This window comes from Brassica rapa, chromosome A10 (assembly GCF_000309985.2).
Source record: "Brassica rapa cultivar Chiifu-401-42 chromosome A10, CAAS_Brap_v3.01, whole genome shotgun sequence".
Lineage (NCBI taxonomy): Eukaryota > Viridiplantae > Streptophyta > Magnoliopsida > Brassicales > Brassicaceae > Brassica > Brassica rapa.
Window position 1 is genome coordinate 15,462,740 of NC_024804.2, and position 22,954 is coordinate 15,485,693.

The following is a 22,954-nucleotide window of genomic DNA, read 5'->3' on the forward strand; positions in this document are numbered from 1 at the left end:
ATTTTTGAAGTCGGAACTCAAATCTCTCTTGGTGTAAGAACTATTAAGCATTTAGAGCTAACCATTACTAGGTTTAATCAACAACCAGAAATGAAAAACAATAAACCAATATGCAATTTTCAACACCCATACTTTTAACAAATTACACATTCGACCCCCTTTTTAACCAATTCTCCAACTCAAACTATGTACACTTGGTTTTTCAAGCACACCCAGGATTAAACCCGGGACCACCATAGTAAAAATAAGTTCCCCACTCGTTACTATAAGAACTCTTAATGTCGTAACACTCGGTGTTCTCAGCTAATATCTTGACATCATGCACCGGTACGAGACTGTTGTCTGAATCAACAATCTCCAAATTTCGGAAGTAACTTGCTTTTCCAAACCCTTCGTCCGGAAAGTGACCAGAACCCATTTGGGTGGTCGTGTGCCGGCCTGAAGAACGTGTGTTCACAACCTCACCTCCCCATTCCACGGTGGTTGCGTGGCCGGCTAAGTGGGTGAATAGCTCTGCTGGCCAATACCCGACAAGTGTGTTGTCGCCTAAACCCATCCACCAATTGCCCATTTTTGGATCCTGCATGCAATCCCAACTGCCATCAGTTTGCATGCTAAACTAAAATTCTAACTGTATCAATGGCATCCATAATCTCATCAATCCCTTTGTAACCACATTTATAGTCAAATAAAATAAAATAAGTAACAATATTCAAGAAATGACGTCCCTGTTATTAAAGTTTACAATACAGAAGATAAAAAAATAGAAAGAGATAAAGAAATGAACCTTCCAAATGAGAATGGTGATATCAAATTGGTTTCCCTTGAAAGTGGAGAGAGGGGAAATGGCTGCTCCAATGGCAATCTTGTTATTTGTTTGGATAAATCCAGAACATAGAAGATTGTAACATCCTGTCGCTTGATATGAATCACTCTAACAAAATACAATATTATCATTAGCTTAAGATATGCGTGCTCAAGGGAAATAAATATGTGTAGCAACCAAGTTGTTGCCAAGCATGTATCATCCCTTTTCTGGCTTTTGGGCCGAGCCAAATTGAATGATTTGGAGAGTAGTACAGAAATCGGATTGGCATCATATCCAATTATTAATAAGCTATTAATGTAATAATAAATGCTCTACACCAAACATTATCATCATGAATCTGTTCTACCATCAACTTACAACACATTCAAAGTAAAATTACTTTTAACCGGTACTTTTTTGGGATTGGCATAAATTACTTTCAGTTTACCCTATCATAATTTACATGCACAGTTTCACTGAATCTCTAGATGACAACTGATCCTATTGCAGAAAAAGGAACCATATATACAGAGATAAAATATAATATTGGAAGTGTGACTTCAAAGCAATATATGGTAATTCTGAAAATACAATCTATACACCATAAGTGGACACTGCACTACACCTAGAAACTACTCCTACTGTCACATGAATGTCCTCAAAAGCAATACATTAGTTGAAGTATATCTTCTACATATACTTCTTAAGGATATTCAGTTTATATCACCCCTAACTACATTGGGGTTTTAGAAACTTGATTTAAAACTGATATGAAAGTGCAATCAATTTCTTTCTGCATCAATACATAAAATCAACAAATAAGAAAACAACATACCGTCCAATAAGTGAATAACCTTGGTCTGTTGTCACCATACAGCTCCGGACTGACCTGACTAGTATAACAATCAAAGCTTTAGACATATTGCAGTGTTATCATGTTTTAGAAAACTCGATAATCATTTTAACAATAAAAAATAAATAAAGATATAATGAAAGTGTAAAACAGACAAAGACAAGTACCTGCCAGCCAGCTTCGATGCTATTGAGATCAGGACCGACGAAAGATCCCGAGAGAATCCAAATCTGTGAGAGACTAAACTCATTCACTTCTTCAATCTTCGGGTCCCACACGTTTATCGTAGCTTTTGCTCCGTATATCTCCGACGATGTTTCCGTATACGCGATCGCATGCTATTCATTCACCCACCAAGTAACTTAAACTTTAGTACTATACAAGATTACAAGTCTTAAATTACAATTCATGATTAACTTTTCAAATCATATTTTTAATCCCAATATATGCTAATGGAAAGCCGTGCATTACATATTCTTGTAGTATATTCAAGAATTATTAAAACGAGATTTTGAACTCCATTGAATGCTTATGTTTTATGTATTTTAAAGACTTTAATTATGAGTCTGTGTCTGACATTAGAAACTGTTATAGGTTCATAATTAAATGACTACTCAGACGATTCACATTAACATTGCTATCGTGTATTTAGGTACCAACAATGCTATATATAACTCTGTCATGCAAAAGATTTTTAATCACTTTGACTATTAAGTATTAAGCTAACATTCACCGAAAATATTGTTGAATCCAAGGGAGTGAGTTTATGATCTAATGTACCTCGTGTCCACTAGTGCCAAGGGCATCAGGCTTTTCTGTCCGTCGATCAGGGTCAATACTACGTCGCTTTTTGCCAAAGTCAAACAAAGACTTAGCTCTGAGCACATCGTTCATTGTGTTGCGTCGTATGGGAACAGTTCCCTTGGGGCACCTCGTGCCGTTCACGTGCCACATCTGCCATGCACTTTCCAAGACGTTGGCTGCTTCTTCAACATCAACGCTTCTCTCCTTTTCCATTATCTGCGGCATTCTCGTCGGTGCTTTCTGCATTATTTATCATAATTAAGTTCTCATTAAAAAAAAAGTTCTCACTAAAAAGATAGCTTTACTATCATCAACCGACTTATTTTGTAGTATAATAGTATGAAAAGTAATTATATTTACCCAGTTATAAATATACTATTACAAAAAGCAATATGCTAATATATATAACTTGTCACTTCAAATTCACCAACATTATATTTGACGTTTTCTTTATTTTGTAACATATTTAAGCTTAAAAGCATCATTTGAAGTGTTTTACAGTTTTTTTATGAATTTTCTAATTTGATTTCACCTAAAACAGAAATTTATTACATATAAACTTGAACTGGTATTTTTTATGTTCGTAATAAATATGTTACAGTAACTTTGCTAATTGTTATAATTCCTGCATAGTATGTTTAAGCTATGTTTGCTACCGTTTTTAACATTATATATGAAGTTACAAATAAATAAATGTGTGTTTAATATTACACATGAGTTTGGAGAGTGATATGCGATATACAGATATTAATTGAATAAAAAGAAAAGTTGCGTGGTCAGAATTACCTGAATCTTGTGATGCTTTAAGAGTGGATGATCCAAAGCTGGCTGCTTTCTTTTTGGTACACAATCTATTATATCACCATCTGGACTCTGCAAAATATTATTTTATAACAACAAAAAGGGTAAATATTTCACATATACATTATACAAATCAACATATGCATATGAAACATGTACACACACACATATATATAACCTGGATGGTGAAGACGGAAGGCTTGTTGATCTTGTTCAAGTGCTTTTGGATCCTCTCAGCTCTCAAGCTACTGACTTGTCTATGCGGTTTGGTGTAGTTAACGGCAGAGACATGCGTAACTTTTTGCGTCAGAAAGAAACTTACAAAAACTAGGAAGATTAGAAATAGACTTCTCTTGTTGAATACAAGAACAAAAACCTCCATTGATGGAACTTTTAAAGTTTTGTTTCTTGTATGTATCACATTCAGTGTCCAATGAACGAGAAAATAAAGAAATCTGAAACTGAAAGGGGAACAGAATTTTATAGGGTTAAGATGAGAGGAGGACCATTTCAATAATATGAAAAGAGATGCTAAAAAATTTCAATAGCGAGTCCAAAATATATAAATGTGTCTGTTATAAATGAGGAAGAAGAGAAGTGGGTGAAGAGATATTATGAAGTGTAAATATGGAAATGGAAGACCGGGTGATTGTGGTCGAGTGGTAAGGAGACGGGGCTGAGACACCAACATGTTTCAGGTTCGATCCATCTGCTGCGCGAAACTAAGTCACAATTATCCTGGTCACCCAACACGGATATGGGCCCATGCTTTAGGGCCTATTTGAATACCCGGAGAGAGGGTCTATCCGTGGGCTGCACCTCCCCTTGGGGATTAGTCTGGGCCTCTCCATGGGCCTGGGATACCCCCAGGTTAATCAAAAAAAAAAAAAAATATGGAAATGGAAGAGAAGAAGCGGAAGCAATGAGGTTTTCGAGAAGAAGATCAAATCAAGATTCATCATTGCCCTGCATCGGTTTGATATTTATATATGGAGAAATACATATATTTTACATGTTGTATTTTCTTTCTTAGAAGAAAAAAGTAACGAAAAGAGAAAATATTCATTTTATACATGTGTGTGTGAGAGTAAAGCAATGCTATTGATTAAAATAAAGTTAAGAGAAATAAATGAAACCGAAGCAAGGGAGAACTATAAATACAATAGAGAGACCTACCCAACTAACTAAACCTTTCTTCCCTTTTATGACACTCCTTCAATGTTTTCATCTGTCACTCTTTCTTTTTTCTCCTTTCTTCCCTTTTATGACATTGCTTCTGTTACAAAGATCTAGTAATTAAAGTTCTAGTGGATATGCACGAGGCAGATCAACTTAGTGACATGATTATAATAATAATCTAATCATCAGTTTAATATCTTTCCTTGGGGTCTCTCAGTCGATTCAGGTTTTGTAGTTCCATCATCTAAATTTGATTGTTTATCCCACGTGGCATCTTTGATTGCGGACATATGCACCTAAGTTTACTAAATGTTATTATTTTGTGTATATGCCTATAAACTACACACTCTGAATGCGATGTCCGAACCAATTTAAACAGATGAATTATTAGCATACCAATTCAAAGTGGTAAACAATCAGAATTTGTCATTTTGCTAAAACTTATATTCCCTTTTGGTTTTGTGCAACTTAACAGTATTTAATTCCATCGGCTAAAATATATCTATCTTATTAAAGTAGAAGAACTTTAAACTTTTATCTAACAATATAAATAGCAAAAATAAATATATATAATATTATTTGAAAACATAAATAGCAGTATATTAAAAAATAAATTTATCTTATTAAAAAAATTTAAAATTCCAGTATATTATATTAAAAAGTTATGGGCTTATGTTACTTGATATACATAGTTCAAATCAAAATAATAATTTAAAATTAATTTATATCAAAAATTTATTCAAAAATGTACATATATTCAAAATTGATTTTTACTAAACTATTTTCTAATAACTATTATAATTTTTTTTTCAATATATATAAGAAAAATACAATCAAAGCTCAATTTCAAACACTAATTTAAATTATGGTTTTTATATTAACATTTATAGATAGCTCAGCTGGGTCAATATATATATATATATATATATATATATATATATATATATATATATATATATCCGTTCGAGTTTAATCCCAGCTCAGTTAAAAATGTATATGTATCAGAAGCAAGTTGATATAATATTTTGGGTTAATGATCCATCGTCCATAGCAAATATTGGATATAAATTACAAAGAGAAAGGTTGTTGGATTAGATAAGATTAAAATAAGGCAATATAAATATTCATCCGATGGTCAACATGAACAAAATAAGTTATTATAATGTCTGTCTTTCGGGCTCTGCTCAAACCACAACTTTAGATGCTTCCGGTTCATAAAGCACTATGTAATGAGTAGGAACCTTCCAACTCCGTCACCAGATTCTGTAATATTTTTCTTACGTTGAACTTCAACAATACTAAATTAGGTTTAATGTGCATGTAAATAAGTATTTTCTAGAATATATGTACTTTTTAGATATAACTTCAACTAGACTGAAATATACTACAAATTATGAATTTTCTATTTTAACTTCAAATAAATGGTTGTGTAATCAAGTAATATAATGACCACCTCGCCTGATTGATTACAAGGACAATGGACTTCCAGAAGTACCAAACGTTGGGCCAAAAACAATCACTGGGACCAAAACAAACAAACAAACACTAAGCAAAGCAATGAACTCATTTGGAGCCCAAACAATACATATATATAGACTTCTAAATTCACTAGGATATCGAAAGATTCACATGCTATGGCTTGATTCTGCAACTAAGCGGATCAAGAAAAAAAAAAGACATTTACTCGTTACTAACATTCTTTTCTCATTTTTAATTAGATTGAACTGATCTCGAATTTCACACAAGATATTTATTCACTAATCGAGAAATGATTGTAGCAGTTTTGATGTTTCTTTCAAAATCCTAAATAATAGTTTTTATTCAACTACCTAAAAATCCATATTACGTATTTTATCAACTTCTTAAAATGATTAATTTAGTTTCGATTTTCCACGTTAAAACTGATTTTGTTTATACAATTAAAGCAGAGTACATTCACAAATCACAATTTAATATAGTGTACTGGCTAGTTTTATAAGCTTCATGTCTTTTGTCAAACTATTATATGTTACGATATCTTCTTATTTTCCATGCAGGATATTCGAGAAATATCATGAATTCAAACCAATCCATGTTCGTTCCATATCTTAACAATTTTTTTTAAAAATTAAATATAGAATTATTTCCGAATTTCCATTTGCATGTTAGTTTATCAGTTCCAAGAAGTAGGGGAATAGAGGAAAGCAAGTGTCGCACTATCAACGATGAAAGAGTGACACCCATCATAGACTCTAAGAGCAGCAGCAATGGTATTATCCAAAATTTTTTTTTAAAAAAAATGTATTTTAATTTTTTAATTTTTTAACTTTTTTCAGATTTAAAAAAAAATATATCAATCAATCACGGATCGTCACATATCGTGAAAACTCGCAAATAGTACAAAAATCCATTAAAAAATAATTATTATTTAAAAATTTTAAGGATTGAATCTTTACTTTTTGATAAAATTCACTGATTATTTAATTATTTATTTTTAAAGACTTCCCCTTAAAAACTTTCATTGCAGCTAACTATCTTATAAAGTATTCATTTTTTCTCCGTTACTCATCATATTACTAGACTTTAGTACTACTAGTTCTTTCTCATGCATCTTAAGAGCCATTGACAGATTTGTAGTAAGTAGACAACGAGATTTATATTTACAATGAAGTCATAATTAACATAATGACGGATTTACCCGAGTGAACACATTTTTCTCTACAATTTTGTTACCGAAGTTGGTAACTCAACCGATTCAATGCGTAGTTTATATTCTGATCGTCTTTAACACTAACACCAACTACAAACATAAGGCTGCATGTTTAACTTCCTAAGTTAAAAAGAAACTATAAAAGACTTCATGATTGCAAGAGCAAATAGCTACAAAAACCTCTCTCTACCTCTCGCATCTCCCTAACCCTCTCCTAAACCTAAACGCGTCTCCTCCGCCGCCGTGCGCCTCGCCGGTAGGCGGAGCCTCTCTCTCCCTTATCTCCTTTTCCTGTTTGCTCCTCTGTTTCTCCGGTTCTGTAAGCCGATATGTCTAAGTTCTGGTCCTCTATGGCAAAATCGTTGTTCAGATCCGCCGGTGGTGGTCCTTGAAGTCGGTGGAGGCTATAGATCTGGAAGGAGGGTGAGGTTTATAGGCCGGGTGTTTGCAGTGGAGTCGGCGTTTAGGAGCTTGTCTGCTTAAACCGGTGATTTTCTCTTCTTTCCGGTCAGCTTGTCAGTGGCGAAGATGCGTGGATCAGCTTCAGAGGTGGATCTTCCAGATCTTGCGGTTATGGGCTTCATTGTGGATGGATCTGTCCTCTCTGCCCTCGTCTTCTCCGGCTTCCTCCGTGGAGTTTTCCGGTGACTCTGCGGCTTATGACATCTTCTCCGTCGTCTCTTGCGGCTCCTTGACCAGTGGGGTTCAGAGCGTCTGGAGGTTGAAGCAACATCCTTCGGTTCTCGACGGGTGCGCATGTCTGGTGGGATGGTGGGGTAGTCTGGTCAACGTCTCACTCTCTCCCGGTTGGCGGCGCGTGTGGAGTGGATTCTGCGCAGCTTTGGCTCCGATCCTCTCGGGTCGGTAGGGGTCTATCTTCTTTGCTTTTTTTGATGTTCTGTCTGAAGCCGGTGAGGTGGCTTTTGCCAGGTTCCGCTTTCTTGCTTGATTACAAGGATGTGACCATCAAGGCTCCGGTGGAGTCGTGCTGTATCTACGGTGAAAGGCCGTTTACGAGCTATTGCTTTAGTGGCCGTGACGGTTTAGTAAACGTTGGGTTCAGGATCAGTTTGCAATTGATTTTGGGCTGTGTCTTGTAATCTTTTTTTATCACGAATAAATGCTCGGTTTGTTGGAGCTAGTGCTTGACCAGTGGGGGTGGCTGGTTTCCGGATGGTGGATGCGAATGCCGTCTTCTGCGAGCTGTTCTTGGTCGGGCCAGATCATTAAGAACAGATCATCGGGGAGGCCAAAATTACTGGATTCTGTGTCTCGGTTTAACTGTAGCCTTTCTTTTTGCGGTAAGCAGCTGTGCGGTTTAGTTGAGGCCTCTGTTTCCGGCTTATGTCATGTTGTGTCGGTCTTGCTTACACTAGATCGAGTCATTGTTTAGTTTTATTTTCTTTCATCCACTTCTTGTTGTCTTTGTATTTCTGTCAAAAATCTGAAAATTGGTGATAATATTTTTACATTTTTACCAAAAAAAAGAACAAATAGCTAAATTCCCAATATTTTTTTAATATACAATATAAATTAATAGATTTTTCTGCAAAATTAGGTCATATTTAAAAATCTTAATCATAAATTAAACTGTAACTCAACGTGTATTGATCATTTTACGACCCCTATGTAAGCGAAAATAGAATAAATGTCTTCTCCTGGTCAGCATGTAAAGTAAATCTAGGCAGAAATCAACTATTTCAAGAACTGTTAAAATACTAAGAAATTGATGTTTTGCTTTGTTCAGCAAGGGAAATAGAAGGAAGTGAATAAAAGGTTTAATAAGTAGTGGTAGAAAATTAGGTACTTCGAGCCGAAGCACCTAAAGAATGGTTGAGCCATGTGTTCCAAGTCGTTTGCCATGACGTCCATCATGTTGACACGTCGTATACAAGTATGACATGTTCCATTTTTGCGTGTACGTAGATACTCTCTCCCTTATTTATTTTTGTTATTTCTTATTGTTATACATATCTTGAAACAAAATTGAAGTACCTGTTTGAAACTTAAACGGCGAAACTTATAACCTAAGTAAGAACAAAAATCCTACAATCGTAAGTGTTGCAGAATAGAAAAAGATAGAATCGGATATGAATGTAATCTAAGTTAAATTATAGTGTTTTGTCATCACTCAGATATTCAAATGAAATCATTCATCTTATACTACAAATTTATATATGAAAGTATGGGAAATGGAAGTAAAATAAAGTACGGGAAACCGAATTTTACGGAGTACTAAGTCATATTATCGAATTTTTACTTTTGTAAGCATAATGGTCTAGAGAGAACTCGCGTGAGTGATAATCAAAACAGTGGTCGGGGGTCGCTTTCTTGTAACACAGAGACAGAGACGTGAAATAAATAAAACGAGATTCCTTAGTATACATATACTCACACGTAGAAACTCATACACATGCCACGTAAGAATACGTATACTCATGACGTGTCCATGAATATATATATATATAAACGTACGCTTCAGTTTCCGCATTCATTACCAATTTAGTTTGAAATTAGTAACCAGCCCTCAAAGAACACACCACCATGGAAGAAGAGCAACCTCCGGCCAAGAAGCGAAACATGGGACGATCTAGAAAAGGTTGTATGAAAGGCAAAGGCGGTCCACAGAACGCTACGTGTACCTTCCGTGGAGTTAGGCAACGGACTTGGGGTAAATGGGTCGCTGAGATCCGTGAGCCTAATCGTGGCACCCGCCTATGGCTCGGCACTTTCAATACCTCAGTGGAAGCCGCCATGGCGTACGATGAAGCCGCTAAGAAACTGTATGGACACGAGGCTAAACTCAACTTGTTGCACCCACAACAACAACAACAAAAGCAATGTGTAAATAGGAACTTGTCTTTTTCTGGCCACGGGTCAGGTTCTTGGGGATATAAGTTCGACACGGTTCGTGGGTTGGAGCTTGGTCTCGGTACGTCAAATGAGGCACGTGGTTCGTGGTCGGGAGGTTTTAGTTTTCTACAAGAAGATGATTATCATAATTCTAATCGGTACGTATCTTCAAGTGGGTCAAATCTTTCTTGGTTATTACCCAAACGAAGTAGTTCACAAGATCAAGAAAGTGTTAATGCTGCGAGTGGTAGTGGCGGCCAGACGTTTTCGACGAAGTTGAAACCTCAGAACTTGATGATGACTCCTTCGGACTACGGATCATCAAATGGAGTTTGGTCTAGGTTTCTTGCGGGACAACAAGAGAATAAGATTGAATATGACGTGTCATCATCTTGTGGCTCGTCGGACAATAAGGAGAGTGTGTCGGCTCCTAGTGGTGAGTCAGGTGACGCTGGAGAAGGGTTGCATAGGCCGGAGGTGGAGGAGGAAACAGGGTATTTGGAGATGGAGAATCTTTTGGAGATTGATGATTTGGGCTTGTTGATTGGCAAGAACGGAGACTTCAAGAATTGGTGTTGTGATGAGTTTCAACATGCATGGAATTGGTTCTGAGAGAGTTTTGCTTATTCTGTCACTGTCATTATTTATTTATTATAATTTATCTCTTAAGTTTGATATCTTAGGATTAAATAATTGTTACATACTTTTTCCCTACTGGCATGTAGTATGTGTATAAATAGGTTTGAGCATGTTTTAAAGTTTCTTAAAACGATATTGTAAAAAGAAAATTAATAGATTCATAATGAATGTTTTACTAAATCATGGATGGTTGTATTAGCTCTAAATCATGTTTTACACAGAAATTCTCAAAAAAGAAACACGGATTGATACCGCAAATCTTAAAGACTCTGCCATGTTTTCGAGCGCACAAACTTAGAACTTAAAATTTATCAATCAGAAACTTCATCACATGAGTCATCATCACCATTCTCATCCACATCATCATCGGATAAAACGTCCTCAGCATGTTCACAATCAGTTTCTTCTACCATAACCAAAGGAAACTTCAGAGGGTCCTCCGGCGACTCGTTGAAGTATGAATTCATTACCACGAAGCGCAAGACCTGTAATAACTGGATCTTGTCTCTCTTTATGTCAGCGCTTAGGAGCTTCTCAAGCAATGTAGGTTTCCTCGTCGTCACGGAAGATTCTTGAGATGAATCTTGGTCTTGGAACTTCTGTTTTTTATTGAACTTGTTTTTCTCACCATATTTTCTCTTACTGTGTCCAAATCTTCCCTTTTTGCCATCCTTGTTTTGGAACTGTCCACTGTTGTCTCCACTAACTTCTTCAACTGGATTGGATAAATAGTGTGAAGGAACTTCTGCTACTTCAACACCTAACTCACGCTGCTTTGCTAAAACTTCCCGGAGTTGCTGCAATGCAAACAATAAAACGTATATTATGATTAGACTATGGGAAAATATTGCGCCTAATAAGTGAAAGAGGGAAGACCAAAATAAAAAGTACCTGACGACGCAGCTTTGCTTCATCGTCAAGGCTGCCGTTTGAATCATTTTTCTTTACTTTCTGCAAATAGACAACTTAGCATTCAATATTTTCACTCAAGAGAGTGAGTTTCAACGAATCAAAGACGGTGAGAGAGGGATGACTACTCTAACCTTTTCAACGTTGAGTTTCGTTGGAAAATTCTTACGCCGAGCTTGACGCCATTGCTGAACTTCTTTTGGAGGATAGTTCGGAATGTACGGTCTTCTCATTGACAAAAACCAAAAAAAAAGAACAGTATTAAAAACTGGAACCATAACCTAACATAAACTTGAACAGAAATGATCACAACTGATTCTAATCAATAGTAACAGTTGTATGGATCAGAATGCTTTAAGAACGTGGATACAGGAAACCAAAAGGAGATTCAATGAAACATAAATTAAAGTGCCTAGCACTACCTTTTCGTTTCTTCAGCGTTACCAGCATCAGATCCAAAGACCCTAGGTGCCATCTTCTTATTCTTCCCTGCAATTAAAGTCAGAAACTGATTAGATCAAATACAAAAAAAATACAAAAACTAAAGCAAACACCTTCAACATTCTCAATTTTAGTAAATTTGAGATAGGAAAGACAGATATACTGGCAAATAAAAACACTTGCACAGAGCACTACTAACTTGAAATAAATAAAAGTGTGAAATAAATTTTCTATCTTAATCCTAATTTATCAAGTAACATCTGTCTTTGCCCTAGTAACATTTTCCAAGAAATACTGATATATCATTCCAAAACAGAGATATTATTTAGATGGGAAAGGACTAACCTTTTCCCTTATTATTCTTGTTGAACCCAAACTTTTTCTTTGCATTGTCTCCTTGATACGACTGAGATCTGTGGAAACTAACAGCAACTCAGAAAACATATAAAAACAAGATTTTTTATAGGTAACAAATAGTTAAAACGGGAGAACGTGGTAGGAACTTACCCTTGACCAGGGCCTCTGAAATTTTGTTGTTTTGTATTATTTCGAAAATCATTCCCTTTCGAATTGAAATTGTTGGTGTTGTTGACGTTTCCTACAGAAGACTGCACCTGCGGGGAAGCTCAAGTTAAACTAAAAAAATAACAAGAAGTACTAGAACTCGCTCAAGAGTGAGAGCAGGGATAAAACAAGGAGCAATGAGTATCACCTGTGGTCGTGGTGTCTCTGAGAAACCTGGAGGCCCTAATTGGTGATTCTGATGTTGTTGAGGTGTAGGAGGAGAATACGGAGGAGGGGGGTTATTATAGGAATTAAGCTGTGCCTGAGAAGTGAAACCAGAAGGCTGGAAATAATTGGGCGGCATTGAGTGACCACCACCACCCATAAGATTGTTATTAGCAGCAGCAAACTGAAGACTCCCCAAGAGGTTTGGAAGCAGCTGGTTGATAGGGTTGGGGAAACCAAACTGGTGAAGCGGTTGTTGTTGTTGTTGAGGCATATTGTTAAAGAACTGGGGATGTATTGGCGGCGGCATGTTCTGCATATTGTTCATTGGATTACCCATCATCATTGGATTACCCATCATCATCATCTGTGGATTCATCATCATCCCTGGGTTCTGATGAAACCCATTATGCTGTTGATTAGGGTACCCATTGTTCTGCGGAGAGACAAAACAAATACAGAGACATCGACACAAAGATCCTAGCTTTTGTAGTAAAAGTTATGTTTTGATGTAATGAAAGAAAGAGAGAGAGAGAGAGAGAGAGACCTGTTGTTGTTGTTGCGGTCGCTGCGGGCGGTTGTAGTGAGGTCGCATCCTCCGTTGAGAACGGTTTCGCTTTAGTAGGGTTTAGGGTTTTAGGTCTACTAATGAAGCTTAAGTCTCTGCGCTGTGAAAACAATCGAGACGATGGGGTAAGTAAGAACAGGTACAATCAGGTCGAAATCAAACCGGACGATGATTTGGGGAGTTAAATTGGTTACCTTTGAATAGTGGATTTCGTTGGCGGTGGAGCTATGCTGAGTTCTAGTGAAACAAGAAGAAGACGAAACCTAATTATGCTCCGACTTTTAAAAAATAAAATATATTATTGTCTGTCTTGACAAAAAAAAAATTGTCTGTCTCGTTCTCTTTAGTTGGACCGTGAACCAACCGGTACGAACCGGTTACGCGGGTTGAAATGTTGACCCGTTTGTGAAATTGATGGTAAGACTCGGCTATTGCTCTGGATTATATCTAGGACATCCAGTGGGCTATTGGTTTGGGTCATAGTCTTGTTTCACTTGGGCTTCATATACCCCAATCTAAACCAACCACATACCACCTATAGTTAAATGAAATTTATCATCTTAATAACATTATAATTAAATTTTTAATTGTTTATTGTTTTCCTAAATCATTAACTATTCTAAACCATAATTTTGAACTCATAATTCCAAATCTAAGAAAATATTTTCTTAGATTATATTTTTTGAATCCTTCCTAAAATATATGTCAAAAGATAATTAGTTTGGTAAAAAATCTCTGAACATATATAGTCAAAATAGATATTAGATTAATTAACAAAATTGAAAACTCTGACCACTTATTTACCAAAATGAAACTATAAGGACTCAAACCTTCGGAGTGGAGAAGAAGTATAAAGGTTAAATCTCAGTAATATAGAGGAGAGAGGAAGAAACTTTGAAATCAAAAAGCATCCATCCAAACAGATTGAATAGAGAATCTAAGGCTCTAAGCGCCGCGAGATTGATCTAACAATGAATATGAATATGGAAGAGACGGCGACTGTGTGGTCCCTGCTCAAGTCCGATCTCCGGCCAATCGAAGACGTCGTGGCGGAATTCAACTCCAAGTTCCCACGCGATCGTCGCTTCACTGCCTGCAACTCCCTCTCACTGCTCTTACAGGCACGTGCTCTCGCCTCTCTTCTTCCTTTGAACTTCCTCCCGTTGCTCGGCCCCGTGTGACGGTAGCGAGATTTGGGGGTTTTTGATTTGAATCTAGGATTTCATTTTAATTATGTGTCTACAGGCTTGGATATGAAATTCCTTCACTGTGCCACTCGTTGGATACACTGTAATTTCAAATTCTCAGATTGGTACTAATCGAAAATGTGGTTTTGGTTCAATTTTTTTCAGGATCTGATGTTGCTCCGGAGTACTGATCGTATAATTGCGTTTGCTATCATGTACCAGTGTTACCCTTCCGAGAAACCATCTGTAAACCCGTTCGTATCTGATATGATGAATGTAAGCAGTTTTCATCGCGAGTCTACTATGTTATATATGCACCTGAGTCCTTACCTGCTCTGTTGATTTGTTTGACCTTTTATATTTAAGCAAACATGTTTTGCGTCGTAGCATCATGTGAAAGAATAAATATGTCTATTGCCTTTTGTAGGCTGCTTGTAATGAGCAAGTGGAAAAGCATGAGAGAGCATTTATTCTCCACCTCTTACAATGGAATAGCTACAACAAATCTAAAGAGGTACGATATAGCTGTTTGCCGGCTTTTTTTTTTTTTTTTGCTAATTCAATGTAAACTCAAAAGTTGTGCTCTTCTGAAGGATGTTATGTACTCAATGATTCCTGTTTCGTAATGGTCCTGTGGACCAACAATGTCCATATTTATTATGCTTAGTTGAAATATCTCTCAACGTTGTTTATATATGGTTTAGAACTATGATTTCCAGGGATATTATGCATTCTATAAGACTGTTGTTTTCCTTGGTGAAAACTTGTATGCTTGGATCAGTTATGTTTTTCATAAATCAAATCCATTATTACTTCAGTAAGGCATATTCTTAGCCTTCTTTTGTTTTGGATATTATTTTAAGGTCCTGATTTGTATAATTTTATGATCGCTGTGACCTGTGGATGCTAATTAAAATATTCACGATCGATTAAAGTAATGGTGGTTTGCTCTCTTGCAGATTCTCAAACTGTCAGCTGTTGATTACATCAAATCGTTTGATCCTTCAACTCATGTAAGAGCGGTTGACGCATAGACATCATATGTTCTAATTATATCTCTGTTTCATTTATCTTCGTCGAAACTGTTCCTTTATCATGCCTAACACTACTTGGAGAACTTTTAGAGGATATTTTCTTGTGAGTGATTTAGTACTGTGACGTGCTGTCAGGATTTTCCGGAGCTTGGAGAGCTGCAACGAGAGTATGGCGACAAAGCTGGTTCTGGACCATCTAGTCACATAGCTGCAGACTATGCGGTCAAAAAGCTCTTGCACGATCCTGATGTTCCTCGTGGGTGCGATCCTAACTCTCCAGAGTACGTAACCTATGAGTTTATGGGATTCCATTTCTTGTAGCTGCTATATTGTTTTGACTCTTATCTATCTCTAACAAGCTTTCACTTTTCCGCCCAACCTAATTTTCCGTGCTATATCATCATGTGCCAATTTTGAGTTGATTTTATGGATGATCTTTAAGACGAATAATCTTGTAGGTTTGACGTGCAACCTGGTGGGAATCCCAAAATTGGATGTGGTGATAGAGATGAGGCCGTGACTGGAATACTGGGTAGTCTGACAACCGGGGGATTAGCTCCTAGGTGGATCCGTCCATGTCCTCCGAGGTACCCAGTTCATCAGAGCGAGGTAGGGCTAAGATTAACCATTTTTTAACCGGTTTAGAAAATTATCCAACTGACCATTACTGGTTCAACTTCTTACAGTTGCTATGGATTGATCCTGATAATAAGCATGAGCTTATTTGGGACGATAAAATGTGTGCTGACACTAGCAGAGGCGCTACAGTTAGGGACTTACTTGTTAAGGGTTTGAAGGTGACACTTTCACCTTCGGAGCAAGAGGTGTGTATTGATCTCTAATACTTCATATGTGCGTAGAGTCATACACATAGTGACCTGCTCTAATGAATAACATCATTGCTTAACTTTCTTTACTGCTAATAAGAATAAAATATAGCAATGGGACAGTTACTACACATGCAAAAGTTTTAAAGATTGTAAAGACAGCCATATTAGGGCAGACATACTCTAGTTCTGATTTCTGAGAGAGAAGTCGTGGTATCACTTTAACCTTTTCTCATTGAATTAAAAGATCTACTCTCCCAGTAGGATATTAAGAGGGAACTGACTGCAATAGAGTTTATGGAAAATAACCATGCAATAGATAAACTAGTGACAGTGATGATTTAATTGATCGGCCTTGCCCTTATATTTGTATAAATTTTGAAATTGTGGATCTTCGGAGTGAAGAAAACAACAAACTTTTATTCATTTGTTTGGCAGGACATCACTACAGCATTGGCAAATGATGCAAAGCTTGTCTATCACTGTGGAATAACTCCACGGAAGCTGCCGGTAGGTGATTTAATATCTAGCGGGTTTTTTTCCCCATTTTTCTCTCGTATGATCTCTTCTATCATGTGACCTTGTTTCTTATTCTCAGCAATTAGTAGAGCACAATCCTCAAATAGCAGTTGAGATCCTCACCAAGTTGATTAACTCCCCAGAGATTGTTGAGTAAGTCATCACCTAATCAGTTCCATTACTTACAGTCTTTGAAAAGGTATTTATTTTGAAAATCGGAATCTGAGAATGCTTCTGCAGCTATTTCACAGCTCTTGTAAGTATGGACATGAGCTTGCACTCGATGGAAGTTGTGAACAGGCTCACAACTGCAGTTGAGCTTCCCAAGGAATTTATTCGCATGTACATCACTAATTGCATATCGTCTTGTGAGAACGCCAAGGTATTAAAACAAAGCATTCATTTGTTTTTTCTTTAACTTCTGTGAGTGTGTTAAATACTTGACTTCTTGGATTTGTTGGTTTACGATTTGTACTTTTCTTGTATATGGTTGTTTCTTTTATATAGTAATATATTGCTTTCAATGTGTAGCAGCAAGACAAGTACATGCAGAATAGGCTTGTTCGACTTGTTTGCGTCTTCTTGCAAAGTTTAATTCGTAACAACATCATCGACGGTATGTAACCATTCGCATCAAATTTTTAACTTTGCTTTGCCAATAGCACAGACATTCGCAAGAGAAATATTTAAGACTCAGTATATAGTCTACCATTACGGTAATGTGTTTCAAATGAAATAAATCTTGATTATTTGTTTGTCTTTGTAAATGGAAACAGTGAAGGATCTATTTATAGAAGTTCAAGCTTTCTGCATTGACTTTTCACGGATTCGTGAAGCGGCTGGTCTCTTCAGGCTCTTGAAAACATTGGAATGATTCATGGACTCTTTCTTTTTCTTCTTCTTCTCACCATCTTCGTTTCCATTATATTTCTAATTTTCTTTATTTTGTAGCTAACTTTAAAAAAAAATCCAAAACAATTCTCGTTTATTAGATTCTTATGTTCTTTTTTCTTGAGCAAAATATTTTTATGTTCTGAATTTATGTTTTTGCCAACACATTGGTATCTCATTGGTTTATCGTACCAGAACTTGCTTAAAGCAAGGATACCATGTGCTGGTTCTGGCCTTGGTTGGAGATTAACCAGAGATCTAGTTACATTTGTATCAAGCTACAAAATAACATGTTGACTTATCTTGTGTCCAATACGTAAACTTCCTTGTGTTTGATAAAGTTGTATTTAAGTTTTCCAACATAACAAATGCTCAAGGTAACGGAATCATTAAAGAATGATTTAGTCGTCATCCAGTTTGCTTCATTTAAAAGAAACAAATGTAATGCTTCGTCTCAAAGATTTGGCATGTTAACAATTTCGGAAAAATATAAATAAATAAGCTTCAGGATCAAAACCATTTTATGTTCTTTAAGATATCTCTGCCATTCATTGCAAGGAGCTTACAATGATGCGTTTTACTCTTTCTAAGAAAATGTAACACAAAAAAGTTAATATGAGTTTAGAGATAAATTATGTAGTTCATTTCTATAACTGAATCATAATTTACAGCAGTAATACTTAAAAATACGATTCCAATATACAAAAAGACACTTTAAGAATTAAAAACATAGGAATCCTCAAACTCTCCAATCAGAATTTGCTTTCTTTTGCTTAGCTACTGTCATGTCTCAGCAACATTATAATATTCTCTGTTTGAATGTCTTTTTCTGCGTAAGGAAGGGGATGGGAAGGTTTAATTTGTTGGAAGGGATGAAGAAAGCTCGGCAGCTGAACAACCATAACCATGTCTCTCCTCTATGCTAAAAGCTCGTTGTCCTCTGGAAGACAAAACGGCTTGTGCCATTAAACAGAGCGGGGCACTGTTACCACGTGTTAGGTTAGAGAAAAGCTGAAGATCGTTGTCCTATGACAATGAAGTTTATGGTTGTGGAAGTAACTCCAGTGTCTACCAATTATCATAGAACATATGCTCTCTAAAGTACAGCAGTAGCTTCATAAAAATCAATATTCACCTTACCATGCATGAACCGGGGAGTTAGAAAATCATAAACCCATCCGGTTTGACCAAACCGCATTATTGTGCTGAAGAACCAAGGAAGTCCCCCAAAAAATATTATAAATATCTGAGGGGAAGGAAGATTTGATTTCACTTATTTTACAGAGAGCGATAGAGTGAGATCTTAGGGTCTTTTTACAGAGATTTCTATCTGATATGGTGAGTTTAACCTTTCTTTTCGTGTTTAATCTACTTTTCTCTGTAGTATTTTCGACTCGCATGCGTTCTCAGAAATTCTCTCTCTGTGGGGTTTGGATTGGGTGAATCGATTTATTTGTTCTGTTAATTCACTTGCATGTCATAAGAACTATGGGCTGATCATATCTCGTTTAGGTTTGTTAAACACTAATCAAAGTTGTTAGCATTGGTGTTTCTAGTGAGCTGTGGAATTTTTGTTTTCAATATTATCTCTTTTCCTGAACCCAATATTTGGTCTTTTGTTGTTTTGTAGGATTCGATGGGAACTCAAACAACTGTTTTGGCTGTGACGGATGATGTTGTCTTGCCTGTTAGCTCTGTTTTAACTGTGATGAAAGTTGTCGGAAAGGAAGGGGTCGAACGTTGTGATCCTATGATTATTACTCAAGCCTCCACAATAAGTAACAATCTCAGTCCCCTCCCTCATTACTTTCTCCTTCTTTTATCTATTAACCTTCAGTCAGGCTCTAAAAATAGTGGTTTGATTGCTTAGTTAAGCTGTAATTAGCATATGATTGAATCTGAATATTGACGTAGAGAGGATGATGATTCATGTCTTCTCACTAATTTTACAGGTCAGGTTCCTTTGGATTCTTCCTCAGTGGACACTGTTTTAGCCATTTCCACAACATCTGAGTTCCCTAGTGATAAAATATATGGCGAGTTCTCAAGAATTTTAAAGCCTGGTGGTTCTGTTTTTGTGTGCACCAATTCGGAGGGTGAAAACGTAGAGTTGCAACAGGTTTGTGCTGTGTCTTTGGTCTGTATAATGGGGGAGTTTCTTTGATCTTGTTCTTGCTTAATAGTATGGCATCTTCCTTGCAGACCCTTCAAAGGAGAGTGACGTTGGCTGGTTTTATGGAGCCACAGTCTCTTGATTTGACATCAATCAAGCTGCCTAACTTCAGCTTATCCGGTGGGGTGAGCACTTTTATACATTTCTTCTTCTTTTTTTTTCCAGTGTTTCATATGAAAAACTTTTTGCTCGTCCAAATATCAATCTGCTTCAAGCTTATTCTTGGCCTTTAACCATTAAGGATAAAAGATCTTCATACTACTTATCACTGAGAGTTTCATATATGCTCTCACATTGGCTCAAGCGTATAACAGAGGAATATGTTGTTAAATGCAGATTAAGGCTAAGAAACCTTCTTGGAAGATTGGTTCATCATTTGCTCTCAAAAAGCCTGCAAAAACTCTTCCTAAGGTTAATCTAGACGATGACTTGGATCTTATTGATGAAGATTCTCTTTTGACAGAGGAGGACTTGAAGAAGCCACAACTTCCTGCTGGTAAGTAAACGCATCCCATATGGCCTTTGTTATTTTTTGTCCACTCCTTGTGTGTAAGATGTCTTGCCTTTCTTTTTTTTGCAGTCAGTGGTTGTGAGACCACTAAAAAAGCTTGCAAGAACTGCGTCTGTGGTAGAGCTGAAATAGAGGAGAAAGCTGTGAAGCTGGGCCTCACAGAGGATCAAATTGAGAACCCACAATCATCATGTGGCAGCGTAAACTTCTTTGCTCATCTCTTTCTCTGTATGCATTAATTTTTTGGATCCACAAAAGACTGAAAATTTCTTTGAAAATCATTTCCAGTGACGTGGAATATTCATTTTAAATTTAATTTTTATCATTTCGTTTCAAAACGCTGCGTTTAAGAGCTGAAGCCCTAGTTTTTTTATACACTACTATATAACCATAAGTTTTATACGAGTTAGGTTTTAGCGGCAGACAAAATAGCAGAATCCTCCTCTAACCATGGCGACCAAACCAGCTGCTGAATCCGTTCAATGCTTCGGGCGTAAGAAGACAGCAGTGGCTGTCACCCACTGCAAACGCGGATGCGGTCAGATCAAGCTCAACGGCTGCCCGATCGAGCTCTTCAACCCCGAGATCCTCCGGTTCAAGATCTTCGAGCCGGTCCTTCTCCTCGGGAAGCACCGTTTCGCAGGCGTGGACATGAGGATCCGCGTCAATGGCGGTGGTAACACCTCCCAGGTCTACGCCATCCGTCAGAGTATCGCTAAGGCTCTTGTGGCGTTTTACCAGAAGTATGTTGATGAGCAGTCGAAGAAGGAGGTGAAGGATATTCTGATTAGGTATGATAGGACTCTGCTTGTGGCGGATCCGAGGAGGTGCGAGCCGAAGAAGTTTGGTGGTCGTGGTGCTCGTTCTCGTTTCCAGAAGAGTTACCGTTAAGAGTTTGGTTTGTTTTTGTTTGGATCGTTGCAAGGTTTGTGTTTTTTTGTTGGGAGTGATGAGTATGATGGAGTTGTGAGACTTTTAGATTGTCATTTTTCAGTTCTTTTGCTTTATTTGGATTATGTTTGACGATGTTTATTTCTTTGATATCAGAAAAGATTTAATATTTATTTCGCTTGTCCTGAAATTTTGATCAATGATTAGATTAATTACTTATAATCTGCATTTGCGCTTGAAATGCTTGGGCTTGTTGTTGAGTTCTTAGATGTCTGTGGCTTGTTGATATGACTATTATATAATAACGTATCGGACATCTGAAACCGGTGACATTGTCTGTAAGAATTGAGTGCTAGTTTATATCTCCACCCCTGGTTGAACATTTCAAGTTTCTTCATTTGCTGTCGAGTAGAGTACGTAGAGAACTTTTGGTCTCAGATTCTATGATGTAGCTTGCATGATTTAAGGGAAAGGAACTCACCGACAATTAAAGAAATTTCTTCAAATAAAGCTGTTGACAAAACCATGTATAATAATGTTAACTAAATTTGAAAGACGTTTCAAATGGAACGTTTGATAAACGGGAACCTTTGTCGAAAGTAAACTCGTTCTTGAATCCCATAATCTTTTCTGTAGTCGCAAACAGTGGCCACAAAGTCAAGCGTGTCTCAAAGTCATACCCAAATAAGAACCGAGTATAAGCCAATTTAAAGTTCAGGCCCGTATCATCTATAAAGAATCGTAACTTACCTACCTATCCAACAAAACAGATCTTATTACTTTTAGTTTCCCACATGGCAGATTCGTCTTCTTGTGCCCCGAAGCTTAAGAGATTTAACAATGTCCGGACCTTCTTTGTAGCTTAGATCCCTGATTCCATCACACGGTAGCTCACTCTCTCTCTCTGCTTTCGGCGAGGAGGTCGACTCGAACCTTGAGCTTCAAGATAAAATCGTCGCCGACATTGGTCAACATCTCGTGTATTGAGGAGAACATTACAGTAATGGATCGATCAAAACCCTCTTGTGATCCCACTCTTTGAAGCAGGGGACTGATGAGACAAGAAGACTCTCTGCGCTGACTTTAGGGCCACTTTCACTCGTTGATTCTAACAAGATCATCATAGGGAACTCATCAGAAACATTCAAGGCTTTGATAGATGTTATCAATGAAGGTGATCTGTCAGCCACCAACGAAGCATATTACGTTCTTTTCCAACTCTATTTTACGTATTGGAGAACAGGGAAAAGGCGGTTTCAGAAGGTGTGATTCCCGCTCTGACCAATATATGATCAAATCAGGAAACAATAAGAATCTGATGTTATCTGTCTTGACAACGTTGTCCTTCCACAACGGATGATTTAGGGTTTATCGATGATCTGTTCGGTATCTTGAGGAATCCACCGGTTCTTCAAGGACTTGCGAGGTTGCCCTTGCGATGGTCGCTCGAGTGTGTTGCTTGAGAAGCACCGGTGACAGAAACAGAGAGAGTAGTAGTAGACTGAAAGTGAAAGTGGCAGAGGAAGAGGAGAATAAATATGGGACCTTTACGAAGCTTGCAATGCAAGGATCAGGTGGTGTAATAACAGGGGCCCAAATAAGTGGCTCAAGGACTCGGTACTTGCTGGTGAAGAGACATAAAGGGAAT

At 37.1% G+C, this 22,954-nt stretch overlaps 6 protein-coding genes across 20 annotated transcripts; 4 read left to right on the plus strand and 2 right to left on the minus strand.

The window, feature by feature from the left end:
• Positions 1–28: 28 nt before the first annotated feature.
• Positions 29–3,893, minus strand: LOC103845834. Its single transcript, XM_009122723.3, has 7 exons — positions 3,445–3,893; positions 3,252–3,338; positions 2,442–2,705; positions 1,829–1,999; positions 1,644–1,697; positions 788–934; positions 29–580 (listed from the first exon to the last, which is right to left on the minus strand). Exons 1-7 carry the CDS (start codon positions 3,646–3,648, stop codon positions 203–205), a joined length of 1,305 nt encoding a protein of 434 aa, XP_009120971.1. The 5' UTR covers positions 3,649–3,893; the 3' UTR covers positions 29–202.
• A 1,315-nt stretch (positions 3,894–5,208) lies between these two features.
• Positions 5,209–10,745, plus strand: LOC103845835 (dehydration-responsive element-binding protein 2G). The gene has a single exon (XM_033282366.1). It carries the CDS (start codon positions 9,679–9,681, stop codon positions 10,597–10,599), a length of 921 nt encoding a protein of 306 aa, XP_033138257.1. The 5' UTR covers positions 5,209–9,678; the 3' UTR covers positions 10,600–10,745.
• Positions 10,746–10,779: 34 nt separating this feature from the next.
• Positions 10,780–13,835, minus strand: LOC103845836 (transcription factor mef2A). 11 transcript variants are annotated; one of them, XM_033282363.1, is made up of 9 exons: positions 13,464–13,834; positions 13,254–13,397; positions 12,689–13,145; positions 12,484–12,590; positions 12,322–12,389; positions 11,958–12,024; positions 11,670–11,760; positions 11,518–11,577; positions 10,780–11,423 (listed from the first exon to the last, which is right to left on the minus strand). In XM_033282363.1, exons 2-9 carry the CDS (start codon positions 13,298–13,300, stop codon positions 10,938–10,940), a joined length of 1,383 nt encoding a protein of 460 aa, XP_033138254.1. In that variant the 5' UTR covers positions 13,301–13,397; positions 13,464–13,834; the 3' UTR covers positions 10,780–10,937. The 11 variants fall into 11 exon arrangements, with proteins under 11 accessions (XP_033138254.1, XP_033138249.1, XP_033138252.1 ...); XM_033282358.1 differs by having other exon boundaries at positions 12,322–12,398; positions 12,689–13,141; positions 13,253–13,373; positions 13,468–13,593; XM_033282361.1 differs by having other exon boundaries at positions 12,322–12,398; positions 12,689–13,144; positions 13,259–13,373; positions 13,468–13,592.
• A 242-nt stretch (positions 13,836–14,077) lies between these two features.
• Positions 14,078–17,859, plus strand: LOC103845837 (CCR4-NOT transcription complex subunit 11). Of its 4 annotated transcripts, none has more exons than XM_009122729.3 (12): positions 14,078–14,394; positions 14,626–14,736; positions 14,888–14,974; positions 15,420–15,473; positions 15,630–15,775; positions 15,953–16,103; positions 16,181–16,318; positions 16,760–16,831; positions 16,920–16,993; positions 17,081–17,222; positions 17,372–17,456; positions 17,617–17,850. In XM_009122729.3, exons 1-12 carry the CDS (start codon positions 14,245–14,247, stop codon positions 17,712–17,714), a joined length of 1,308 nt encoding a protein of 435 aa, XP_009120977.1. In that variant the 5' UTR covers positions 14,078–14,244; the 3' UTR covers positions 17,715–17,850. The 4 variants fall into 4 exon arrangements, 2 of the variants coding, with proteins under 2 accessions (XP_009120977.1, XP_009120978.1); XR_004452579.1 differs by having other exon boundaries at positions 14,156–14,394; positions 17,092–17,222; positions 17,617–17,859; XR_628590.3 differs by having other exon boundaries at positions 14,156–14,394; positions 17,092–17,222; positions 17,375–17,456; positions 17,617–17,859.
• A 401-nt stretch (positions 17,860–18,260) lies between these two features.
• Positions 18,261–20,685, plus strand: LOC103846209 (anamorsin homolog). Of its 2 annotated transcripts, none has more exons than XM_018655617.2 (6): positions 18,261–19,069; positions 19,362–19,509; positions 19,684–19,850; positions 19,934–20,029; positions 20,241–20,400; positions 20,485–20,685. In XM_018655617.2, exons 1-6 carry the CDS (start codon positions 19,067–19,069, stop codon positions 20,652–20,654), a joined length of 744 nt encoding a protein of 247 aa, XP_018511133.1. In that variant the 5' UTR covers positions 18,261–19,066; the 3' UTR covers positions 20,655–20,685. The 2 variants fall into 2 exon arrangements, with proteins under 2 accessions (XP_018511133.1, XP_009121362.1); XM_009123114.3 differs by lacking the exon at positions 18,261–19,069 and adding an exon at positions 19,099–19,243.
• Positions 20,686–20,807: 122 nt separating this feature from the next.
• LOC103845839 (40S ribosomal protein S16-3) lies at positions 20,808–21,479 on the plus strand. The gene has a single exon (XM_009122731.3). It carries the CDS (start codon positions 20,866–20,868, stop codon positions 21,304–21,306), a length of 441 nt encoding a protein of 146 aa, XP_009120979.2. The 5' UTR covers positions 20,808–20,865; the 3' UTR covers positions 21,307–21,479.
• Positions 21,480–22,954: the final 1,475 nt, after the last annotated feature.